This window comes from Eleutherodactylus coqui, chromosome 13, assembly GCF_035609145.1.
Source record: "Eleutherodactylus coqui strain aEleCoq1 chromosome 13, aEleCoq1.hap1, whole genome shotgun sequence".
Lineage (NCBI taxonomy): Eukaryota > Metazoa > Chordata > Amphibia > Anura > Eleutherodactylidae > Eleutherodactylus > Eleutherodactylus coqui.
The window spans coordinates 28684196-28696795 of NC_089849.1; the positions used below are offsets into that span (position 1 = coordinate 28684196).

Genomic DNA, 12600 nt, shown 5'->3' on the forward strand with positions numbered 1-12600 from the left:
CCCCCCACTCACTCACGGCACCCCCCCGAATCTTTTTGCCCGAGTACGGAAGTACTCGAAAATCGCGGTGCTCGGGCGAAAAAGGGGCGTGGCCGAGTAGGTTTGCTCATCTCTAACTATCACTAGTGCTAATCACTGGGGACCTGCTGATGGTGCAGTGGATGGCACAAAAGTATAAGTGCCATGGCTGGCTCCACGCCAATTGAAATCTATAGAAGCTGAAGCAGCTAGTACAGGGTCAAACAGTAACTCAAACACTGATGTCATATCATGACATTGCTATGTTTTATTTTTTTTGTCACTTTTTTTTTTTCTTTTTGTAGTGTTCGACTTTTTCAGATACACAAGACTGACCCCGGCCAATCAACTATTGATGACTAGAGATGAGCGAACGTACTCGGATAGGCACTACTCGTCCGAGTAATGTGCCTTATCCGAGTACCGCTGTACTCGTGCTGAAAGATTCGGGGTGCTCCGCTGCTGACAGGTGAGTCGGAGCGGGGCAGAGCGGCCGGGAGAGAAGGAGAGAAAGATCTCCCCTCCGTTCCTCCCCGCTCTCCCCTGCAGCTCCCCGCTCCGCGGCGCTCCCCGAATCTTTCAGCACGAGTACAGCGGTACTCGGATAAGGCACATTACTCGGACGAGTAGTGCCTATCCGAGTACGTTCGCTCATCTCTATTGATGACCTATCGTAAGGATAGCTAATCAGTAGTATTCTCCCTGGAAAACCCCTATTAAAGAAAAATAGCTTGGTGGTTATGCGAAAAATTTGACAGTGGTATCCCGAAGAGACTCTTAATTTAAGGGGGTTCAGTTACTATGCAAGCCAGCTTTAATGGGACCCCCTATATTAAAGTGAACTACACTTACCCCACCGTGGCTGACGGGATCCAGCTCTGCTGTGGTCTTGGTGATTGCTAAGACGGGTGATGTATTTGGACCAATTTTCACCTGGTTTCCTGTGACAACCCCCCCCCCCCCCCCCATACAAAAATTTGCATTTGAAAATGATCATTATAGTGAAATGTAGTTGAGCACTGAACACTAGATAATTTCCTGTTTGTCTTGTAGAATTAAGCAGTGTACAGTAGTCAACATGGACGACCTCATCACCGTACACCACGAGATGGGACATGTTCAGTATTTCCTACAATACAAGGATCAGCCAGTTTCCTTCAGAGAAGGAGCCAATCCTGGGTTCCACGAGGCTATCGGAGACGTGATGGCCCTGTCCGTTTCCACCCCGAAACATCTCTTCACTATTAAACTTTTAGATAAACTGGAGGAAAACTACGGTAAGAGAAACACCATAGAAGTGACTGCATGTAACCCCGTAACTAGATTATGTTTAAAGAACTATGAAATGGGCCATTATAAAGTGAAGCCCACGTATAACTGCACCATGTGGCCAACTCCGTGGGGAAATCTAGCAGTGGCTGTTCCATTATTTCCCATGTAGAGACCCTGCAGAAAAACGTAAGAGAAAACAAACCTACTACAATGTGGGCTGATCCCAATACAATGCCAGACTGGTTCCAAACTAAAAAAAAACTTTTTTATTAACAAAGAATATTAAAGCTATGCATTGGTTGTCTTCAGGCAAATATCTAACTATTGCACCCAATCTTGAGCCCAGGGATAGACTCTCTGGGTGCCCTCAGAAAAGCTTTTAGCTCCCCTCAATCTACACCCCCCATTGGTATTCTCTTTTCCTAGTAAACAAAGTTTACTACACTATATAGCGCCCCCTTGTTGCTTTTTTTTTTGGCTTTCCCAAAAACTTTTCATATTTTTTTTCCCTACAGGGGGGAAAGTCAAGTGACTTACAGCCTCGTGTATATTATGCTTGTAGTAATAAAATTCTTAACTTTAATTGTCCTTTTTACAGGCCACAAAAGGTGTGTAAGAAGGAAACCTGGGGGGAGGGGGAGAGAGCTAAAGCTGCTACCTGATTGGAGGTGTTTTCTATGGTAAAGCACCCTCTTACATGGAGTTCAGATTCTTGCTGGATCCGAGGAATCCGAACAGTGTAAATGCTGGCAACTACTTAATAACAATGTTTGTCCAGTTTCTGCAGGCATAGAAAACCTAGATTAACAATTGCCCATTTACACTGGTCCATCTTTGTTCGAACGATTGCCTGTTCACAGTGAGTGGAGACGGAGGGCCGGAGCGTTCCTCAGCCTGCTCTGCCTCCATTCACCAACCGACCACTACTCCTTTATAAAAAGCAGTCGAACTGTTATTGCTGGGACAGCCAGGCCATGTAGAAGGTCCCTTTTAGACTCAAGAGAAAAAACAAACTTATGTTTTATGATGAGCAACTTCCACGTTTGTCTAATTGCACTTTATCAGAGTGAGCTACACTTACACAGGGTTCCTAATTGAGTTTTTTACATTTCTCCTTTAGAAAGTGACATCAACTACATGATGAGCATCGCCCTCGATAAAATTGCCTTCCTGCCCTTTGGCTACCTGATGGATCAGTGGCGTTGGAAGGTGTTTGATGGAAGAATCCCACAATCTGAATATAACCAGCAGTGGTGGAGCCTCAGGTCCGTTCTGTTAATGGCATGTAAAGACAAATGACCTATAAAACACAGCTGGAAATATACTGTCACTAACTTAAGGATTGAGTTTTAGTAGTCCTAGAGTTACTCAGGAAAACCAGGCTGAAGAACCTATATGAAAATGACTAACAAATCTAACTTCTCCCCAAATCCAGGCTGAAATACCAGGGCGTGTGTCCACCAGCTCCCAGATCGGAGAATGACTTTGATCCAGGAGCCAAGTTCCACATCCCAGCCAGTGTTCCTTACATCAGGTAACAAGATTGGAGGCATGAGATCTCGGCCATGTTGTGTACTTGCCACTAAACCTTCACTTCATCGTCTTCCATGACGATGGGGTGTTAGCACATTTAGGGTGCATTCAGACGACCGTATATCGGTTGGGTTTTCACACCCAGCCAATATATGGCGTCTCTCTGCAGGGGGAGGAGGCTACAAGAGTCGGGAATGGTGCTCTGAGCTCCCGCCCCCCCTTGCACTATTTTCAATAAGAGGGGGGGATGGGGGCAGAGCTAATTCCTAGAGCTTAGCTCCGCCCCTGTTCTGCCTCCTCATTGCAAATAGTGCAGAGGGGCGGAGAGGGTGCGGGAGCTCAGAGCACTGCTCCTGGCTCTTCCAGTCTCCTCCCCCTGCAGAGAGACTACGTATATCGGCTGGGCGTGAATAGCCGGCCGATATACGGTCGTCTGAATGCACCCTTAAGGCCATATTTACAAAACCGATATTCCCATGTAAATTGTGTGCTGCAAGATGCAGGAAAATGGGCCCCATTATTTGCATGGGCAACCTTTCTCTCGCGACAGATCTTGCTTTCATGAGTCTTGCATAACTAGTATATACAAATGACATATGCCATTCTTAAATGCCACAATTTACATACATTTTTTTTGTACTTTTTCAAATTCAATTAAAAAAAAAAATTATAGAAAAACAAGTTCCCACAACTTGGGCAGTAAAAATTTAAATGTAAAACTTAAATTTTTGGAAGGTTCTGTGGTTTAAGATAAACAGTTGACTAAGGCCAGTTGTACATGCGGCTTGCAAAATGCAGCGATTTCGATCAGGGTTTGGCTGAGTTGGGCTGGCTGGTCATGAAAGGATTTTTGCTGTGGAATCTGCGGCAGGCATCCGCAGCGTGGATCAGTAGCAAATACCATCCATAGCATGCTATGGAAAAACTCTTCCCTGCGCACTTGGGGAAACCCAATGGTAGTTTCTGTGAGCGGAGGAAAAAATCGCAGCATGCTCTTTTTGCGCACATTCTGTGCGGACTGCTTTCATTGAAGTCAATGGAAGCTGTTCGACCTGTAGCCCGTCTTCAAAATTTTTCTGCGATCTGTCCACAATCTTAATTGCAGAGAAAAAAAATCTGTACTGCGCATGTCTGCGTGGGTTTTCCTCTATTGAAATCCCACTTGTGTAGGTGCCGGCTGCAATTAGTAGAGCTCCTCCTGCATTATTCAAGGGAGAAATGCTGCACGCACCAGTACTCTGAGTGTTCTTTTACACGAGCGTATATCGGCCAACGTTTTCACAGCCGGCCGATATATGCTATGATCAGATGCATTACATTCCAATGCAGCTGATCACTTGGCCGTATACCGGTGGCGTAAAAGCGCCCAGCCGGGCAAACCTAGCGCCAAGTGCTTTTATATCAGGCTGTAAAGATGGTCCTGGAACTGTCTTTTGGCCCAGAATACGTCGGCCGCTGTATTGACTCCTATGGGAGCCAATGACAGCGGCCGGAGAAGGGAGGTGGGAGTTTAGCAGTGTGACTGCTAAACTCCCTCCCTCTTCTCCCCTCTGGCTGTTTGCAATTAAGGGGCTAAGCACCATACCGCCGCCTCCCATTGCTGACTGTGGACAAGGGAGGGGGCGTGAGCTTGGCTCAGACCCATCCCACCCCCTCCCATTGCAAACAGCCAGAGGGGGGGGGGGGGGGGGGGGGAGAGGAGGTGAGCCAGCGAGGGGGAGGGAAGGCGCAGCAGTATGGCAGCCTCAGCGTATATGCACTGGGCCCACGCTATCTAAACGGGCACACAAACGTTAGATTTGTGTGCCTGTTGACGAGTTTTTACTCATCAGATCATAGCGTATATCGGCCGGCCGTGAAAACTGCAGCCGATATACGCTTGTGTGAAAAGAGCCCTAAGGCTGCTGTTACACAAGTGCTAGTGTTTTTCCCGACAGTTGCCGTCCTTCACCTGCAAACGCAGGTGCAACTTGGCAATTGGTGCTATTACACAGCATCAATGCTTGTGAAATTGCACTAATTAAGCTTCAGCTGCAGCCTGGCAATTAAGAGGAACAATTGAGTGCTAGCAGTCATGATTTCCCAACAATTGCCGGGCAGCAGCCTAAAATGTACACGCAGGTGCCATGCAACAATTAGCGCCATTACAACGTGTTAACAGTGCTAATTGTCGGGCAGCACATGCATGTTTATCCCAGCAATTGTTGGGGAAAAGGTTAGCGCTAGTGCTTGTCTAATAGCCTTGGGGCTCATTCACAAGGGCATGTCACCGCATATTACACATGCGTATATCCTGTGCATAACACACGATGAATGGAGATAACCAAAGTCAATGCACTTTCATTTTTCCATTCACGCCTGTGTGTGGGCACTGTGTATTTACGCACAGGAGAAATGCATTGTGGCATGCTCTACTACTTTGTGTAGCATAAGCATGCATTGTGTATGGGTAGCGTTCTGATGCACATCCCCCGCTCTGTATATAGCAGGAAATTTAAGGAAAAATAAAACGCACTGCCAATCTCCCCGACTGTGTCCTTTCCAGGCATTCGCAGTGCCAATCGCAGACCATACGTGGTCTCTGCTGGCAGAGCGTATGGGCTGTAATGAGTACAACGCTCACGGCATTGTACGCATACGACCGTGTGAACACCAGTTCTCCCCTCTGAAACGCCAGGGTGCATTCACAAGGACGAGTTTCATGCATGACTTCCATCCATAACGCAATCGGATGGAACTCTCGCGTGAAAAGACATGTATTGCAATTTCTTTATTCACATGCAGCCATTTTTCTACCTTGGAAAAAGGAGAGAAAAATCGCTCACGTCCTATTTTTGGGCAATTTTATTGCAGCTTTAAGAATCTCCCACATTCCCTAGGGCAGATTTTTAAAAAATTGCATCACTCTCGCATGAAGATGGGATGCGAATTATCTTCAGCGATGCAAAGGGTTTTTGATTAAGAATTGCTTCACTTCTGTGAAATTGTAATCCTTGCGCGTGTGTAAGGATTGCAAGTGTCTCCCATCGACTTCAATGGGAAGCATCGCATCACACTCGCATGTGCATTGCACAGCATGCAATCGCTCTAAAGGTCCCATTGAAAATAATGGGCAAGGAACACCCAAAGATGGACTCATTGACACAAGTGATTTTTTTTTTTTTCTTTTTCTTTTTTTTCTTATTTGAACAAAACTTGTGCAAGAATATTGTTTGTGTGAATGCACCCCAAGTTTGTCAATTAATATTGTGTCCATTAAAGGGGTATTCTGGTTATAGGTCGTTCACGTTTTATCCAGCCACTGGGTGAAAACTAAAAGATTGGTGAGGGTCTGACTGCTGGGACCTTACTGATCCTGACACTAGGGGGACCTTTGACCCCCCCCCCCCCCCCTCCCTATTTCAAAGCTGAACATGGTACCACTCTAATTATTGCTACGGGGCATACAGGTAGTGTTGTGCTCAGCTCTGTGGGGAATGGAGCTGCTGCTCATGTGTGATCAGTAGCTCCTTCCCACACTACACCACAAATGGGATTGGTGGCGGTCTCACTGGCCGGACCCTCCCCACTGATCGATCAGTTGATCACTTTAAAAAGGTATTCCGGTTATAGTTTATAGTTGTGGTTTTTTTTATGACAAATTGTCTTTTTTAATGAGATATCTGATGGCAATTATATAAAGTTCTGCTTACAGTAGAGATCTTTGCTTTCTGCCAGCAAAGATGCTGGACACTTCAGTCTGTAGTGCTATTCTTCAAGTAGAATACTTGTTACAGGAAGCCAATGGGATTGATTTATTAAGAGTATCTACTCAAAACTGGTTTAGTAACGGCTAAAATGAGTCCACTGAGCCATATTTAGTACCAGTATATAAATCCTATACATTTTACTATACGCTATACATCTTCCAACATTTGACTTTTTAAATCCTTTTTATTTTTCTTGCTTTTTAAGGTACTTTGTCAGTTTTGTGATTCAGTTCCAGTTCCATAAGGCTTTATGTGCAGCTGCAGGTCAGACAGGACCCCTTCATAAATGTGACATCTACCAATCCAAGGAGGCTGGGAAGTTACTTGGGTGAGTAGTATGTTTCTTTATATACTCTTTAAATGAATAATTAAGTGTACAATTAGCTGAGTTGTATTCCGTTCTACTAATAACCTCTCAATCATTGACTTATATTCACGGTCTCCTGTTTGCAGAGATGCCATGAAGTTGGGTAATAGCAAACCTTGGCCTGAGGTCATGATGGCCATCACTGGAAATACTACCATGTCGGCTGAGTCTCTTCTGGAGTACTTTGAGCCCCTTAAAGTGTGGTTGGATCAAGAAAACACAAAGAACAATGAGGTCCTTGGATGGCCCGAGTACGACTGGACTCCATGTGAGTACTAGGCAGACTAACTTGTTCTTCACTCTAAGATACTGTTTGTACAAATGTAGCAAAGTTGATCTTGACTTGAGGTGTTATGATGCTTTATACTGCAGTTTTTAAAGCAATTGAATGGGTAAGCTATGTTTTGTGTTAAGCTATTCTTTTGAGGACTGTGATAACTTGTAGTATACTATTGATAGACCCAAGTTATAGTTTAAAAGGCTAAAAAGTGTCATGTCTGTCTATCCACTTCAGCCTATATCACTCTCAAAGCTTGCCCTGGTGTTAGGTTGGTTTCAACTTTACAGCAAGCATTTCCATTTTTGATGAAGTGAAGGCTATAGTCCTGTATGGAACCATACTCCATTTTATGATGGTTCCCTTATTATAAATCAACCATTATGATTTCCTCATTCCAGCTTTGACCATTGTGAACACTGAGCAATCATCCGGGTCCAGCAATGTCGACTTCTTGGGAATGTCGTTGAGCGGTGGGCAAGCATCGGCAGGGGCCATTGTTCTCTTAGTACTCGCTGTAGCCCTGGTTGTCATCACCATTGTCTTGGGTGTCCAGTTCTCAAAAATGAAACGAAGGACAAAGAAATCGTCTTCTGAACTGGAGCTCAAATAACTTGGAACGCCTACAAGTAGCAGAGTGCCCTCTTTTTGTAGGAGGGCTGCTGCCTGCAATTCTGGAACACTTAATGTGTGAATTCCATCAGGGGAAATCTTGTTGACTATGCAAAGAACTTCATCCTTGAAAGATCAATCCACTAGCGCCTTCAAACCAAAATTTAGAGGATGAACTTTTACACAGGTGCTAATGGGAAGGGAGGTTTAGGGTAACTGGGTAAGGCAAAAATTCTGTTGGGTTTATGATCATGTTGAATCTCCTCCATCAACAGGAGCAATAAAATATTGTAAGTGAAAACTGAACAAATCTGCCGGTTTGAATTCTTTACAACATTATTACCGGTTGTCTCATTTGCCTAAATCGATGTCCACGATGTGCAACCAACTGACTGACCTGAGCAATCAAGGCTTGAGCTACAAAAAGATAACCGGTACTAGTTCAAACAGTGGTTCAGTACACACAGGGCCAGGACAAAGTGACTTGGTGCTCTAAGGAAACTGCACTTAAACTGCCTGTATCTGTTTCCTTTTAAGATATATTCAGATTTTACAGGTTTTGCAGGGAAGGGGGAGTGTTAAAGTATTTAATCTGGTAACTAATCTTATTTACATTCAGCCCAGAACGTCCTGGCATTTTCTCCTGGAGACTGCACACTTTACTGCTGACCCATCTTTGGTCAGGGTATAGCTATAGTAGGTGCATAAATTGCATTTCATTGGGCCCTGATACCTGGTGGTGCACAAAGGCCCCCTCTGCCATGAGAAGACACCACTATAAATGACACATGGTAGCTGGGGGGGCTTTTACAGATTTTTCCACTGGCCTTCATATCAGACCCCATAATTCATACAGACTCCTTATCTGAACCCACAATTAAAACTGATGGCAATGTGGGAACAAGGTGCAGCGCTGGGGCCTGGAGCAGAGGAGAACCAGCCAGGAAGCAAGCATTGGTGAGCAATACAGATGGATGCTCAACACTCCTTGGGACTGGTGGAAGCACTCATTAAAAAGAAATTTCAGTGTTAAATAAACAACCAATAAAATTGTTCCTTTTTTGACCTTTCAAGGTAGTGCCAAAGTTGGTCTTCCACCCTCATGTACCCCTTGGTACACAAATGCTGGTTTTACCATCATACTACAGTTTCCACATTTTCTTTGCTCTAACAATGCATTCTACTTCATATATTCATTCCCATCTTTTTATAAACTTTTTGAGTCTGAGCCCAGCCTGAGGGAGATAAGAACCCATCTGTCCTGACATCTGTGATGGAGAGAACCTTGCAAGTGATAAAGTGGACTGTCTGCCGCCGGGGGTTCACAGGAGCTTTCTAATTGTAATACTAGAAATGTGTCGCTGACATCTAATTGGGTCAGGGGTAGTGTTCAGTGCCAAGTCTTATTATGAACACAGTAGGAGCAAGTGGCCAACAATCCCAGTGATCTGTAATGATGAGCAGACAGCTGCTAGCTTTACCACCAATTCCCAGGCTACCATATAAAACACATGCTTCTGCTAAATGAGCAAATCCATTATTCACAGAACCTGCCAAAAATATGTTTGTCTTATCTTTTTAATCATTTTGTTCTCTGGTTGTGTATTTATCAGACATGAGCGAATCATGAAGAGTTTACTCTTGGTAACAATGGAATAACGTTGGCTTCCGGACTGCGCTAGAAGTGTTTCAAAACTTTCATACAATACTTCATTCTAGTATTCTTTGAAAACTTTTAACATGTCAAACTGCTGGTCTTCCTATTAACACTGGGCACCTCTGGTTTAGAGAGAACATGCAAATCTGTGGCCCATGATGGCTATGAATGTGGCCCACAGGGGTAGATTTGTTGGTTGTTGCAGTGGGTCAACGGCGCTCTGGGCCAGCTACTGCGTTTGATTTATACACCAATCGGCTGCTGTCAGTAACAACTTGACTAAATGCAGCTGGCCCTGTGTATAAGAACCGCAGTAACCTGCCTGCCCAACCAACACTGTGACTGTAGTAACGGAGTACCAAGATACTGGCACGTAAGGGGCAGGAGTCCCAAGGGTGGGCACTTAAAGCTCTAAAACTTGGAGTGGCAACAGCAGTGGCTGGAGAGAAGAGCCAATAGGAAGCCATGTTGGCAGAGTCTAAGCCAGCAAGCTACCTTGTTGATTCAGCACATTGTAGTCCAACCTCCAGGCCATTTTGACCACATGACACGCTGCTGGCCTGGAGGTGTTGGAAAGTACTCAGCAGAGCAATGGCAAGCCACCCAGTGCCACCATTGGCTCTTACTGTCGGCAGCTAGGCCAGTGCCTGGCAGCAGAGTTAATCAGTGGGCATCCCATTGAAAGATTGCCAAGAGCATAAACTTCACTCTGTCCCAAAGAGGTGAATAGAGTGGTGGCCAAGTGTCTGCTCCATGCACATGGGGCGTTTGAGGTGCACTGATCTTAAGATTGCTGTGAGTCACCGCAATCTGACATAAGCTGTTTATCCCATAATTGGAAAAACCTTTTTCCATCCCTGCCTGTCTTGCCGCATTCTGGACGTCTCTTCGGTTTCACAATAAGCTTCAAACCAGGGACTACACTGCAAGGAAGTGACGAATACACAAAGTAAAAAAATCTCAGCCTCCAGATGTTGCCCATTTATCCCATGATTAATTAGCTGCGCCTTATACCCCTTTTGCCTGTTGGAGAGTCAGGTTAATCTTCTATATTCACATAATGAATCTGCAGCTCATAAGTTTACAGGCAGGAAAATGAGCGGTGATCTCTATTATAACTGACAGGAGCTATATGATCAGTATCTACCTAGAGGCTGGCAGACACCCTTGTCAGTTTCTGTGGTAGATCTGTACACCAGCAGAACCTACAAAATGAGAATTGGACTAGAAAGTGGTCACAACCCCAAAAGGAAAGACTGCATTGATCGGATCCATGAGGGGAGCTGAGAGTACTGTCCTCTGATGTCCCACAGCATTCTGGTCCTTCCAGGATCTGATGCCGCCTTCTGCGCGTGCGTACCAGACAGACATCAAACCTCAATTGCATGCGCATAATGCCGGGGAGCCCGGGAGATTTAAAAAAAAGCTCCCGGCTAGCATGAGGAGCTGAGAGTAGGGAGATGTCACTGGACACCAAGGTATGTGCTTCCTGGTCACATACTTTACATGATCGCTGTTATACATTAGATAATGGCAAGTGAAAAAAAGTAAAGTTTTTAAGTTTCATCTACCCTCACACATCATATGCATGAGCAAAGATGAAATTATGTACCTAAGGCCCCTAGACTTATTACCACACCTTACTCTGGCTTCTGCACTTGCACCCATCAGCAAAATGGCGGACGCTTGTGCAAAAGCCACGGATTGTCAGGGTAATTTTAAAAAAGTCTCCTTGTTCCCAACTGCCAAATGTAGCCATCTGTCTGGAGATTTCAGAGGGCCACAGTATGCAGTCCCTGGTCACATAATCGTCATTATCAATGGATAACGGTAATCATGTAAAAGTTAGTTTCATCTCCCATCACAGATCCAATCTGTGAGTAGAGGTGAAATTGCTTGCCTAAGGCCTCCAGCGATGTCCCCTGACGCTATTTTTTGAGTCTTGATGCAATTGATTCAATTAATTCTTTAAATCATTTTATGATTCAATCCTCCTCAATGGACCTTCTGAGCATGCGCCTGCTGGCAAATGACAGACCCATGCGCAGGAGCCAGGGAAATTTAAAACCTCCTTACCTTTGGTAGCCGAGAGCCTGGAGCAGTTACTGGTGGCCTCGTTGAGCGGTCCCCGGTCACGTGATGAAAAGGTAGCGATCTACTACTGTGTTTTCCCGAAAGTAAGACAATGTCTTACTTTCTTTTTATCCCCAAAAGCCCCACTATGTCTTACTTTCAGGGTATGTCTTATAATAAAAAAAAAAATCATTACTCACCTCCCCCGGCGTTCTGTCGCGCTCCGGCAGGATGTCGCTCGCTCCTCGTCCCCGGCGCAGCATTGCTTTCTGAATGCGGGGCTTGAAATCCCCGCCTCCAGAAAGCTAATACACACACCGTCAGCCAGTTACAGCCATTCAATGACAGCATTGAATGGCTGTGATTGGCTGAAGGCGCACGTGGCTTCAGCCAATCACACTATTCAATGACATCATTGAATGGGTATGATTGGCTGAAGCCGCGTGCGCCTTCAGCCAATCACAGCCATTCAATGCTGTCATTGAATGGCTGTAACTGGCTGACGGCGTGTGTATTAGCTTTCTGGAGGCGGGGATTTCAAGCCCCGCATTCAGAAAGCAATGCTGCGCCGGGGACGAGGAGCGAGCGACATCCTGCCGGAGCGCGACAGAACGCTGGGGGAGGTGAGTAATGATTTTTTTTTTTCTCCACTACGGTATGTCTTACTTTCGGGGTACGGCTTACATTGGCCGACCCCCCCCCCCCCCCCCCCCCGACCCCCCCGATACGTCTTACAATCGGGGGTGTCTTACTATCGAGGAAACACGGTAATAGGCTGGTCTCATTTGACTGGCTAGAGATTGCAGATTCACCATGCATGTAATCCACGGATCAATCAAATGCACTGGATTACACAATTCCGCTCATATTGGCGGCTCTGAATTGGGTAATCCACTCACAGAAAACAGAACGCAGCAGGTTCTATTTTACCGCAGATATCCGCAATATAGAGCCCATTATACTCCATGCTCATGGATATATCTGCAACCCATATGCAACTACATTGTGTACGGGCTGCGAGTACCCGCATCATCCCTAAGCG

The 12600-nt window shown here is 45.4% G+C and overlaps 1 protein-coding gene across 2 annotated transcripts in view; it reads left to right on the forward strand.

Moving 5' to 3' along the window:
- Positions 1–8138, forward strand: part of ACE (angiotensin I converting enzyme) — a 56470-nt gene extending 48332 nt beyond the window's left edge. For both annotated transcript variants that reach the window (XM_066586207.1, XM_066586208.1), the window contains exons 20-25: positions 1072–1295; positions 2411–2555; positions 2726–2824; positions 6778–6900; positions 7026–7207; positions 7618–8138. In XM_066586207.1, coding sequence (XP_066442304.1) covers positions 1072–1295; positions 2411–2555; positions 2726–2824; positions 6778–6900; positions 7026–7207; positions 7618–7829 — 985 coding nt within the window. In that variant the 3' untranslated portion in view covers positions 7830–8138. The remainder of the gene's footprint in view (positions 1–1071; positions 1296–2410; positions 2556–2725; positions 2825–6777; positions 6901–7025; positions 7208–7617) is intronic.
- The last annotated feature ends 4462 nt before the right edge of the window (positions 8139–12600 follow it).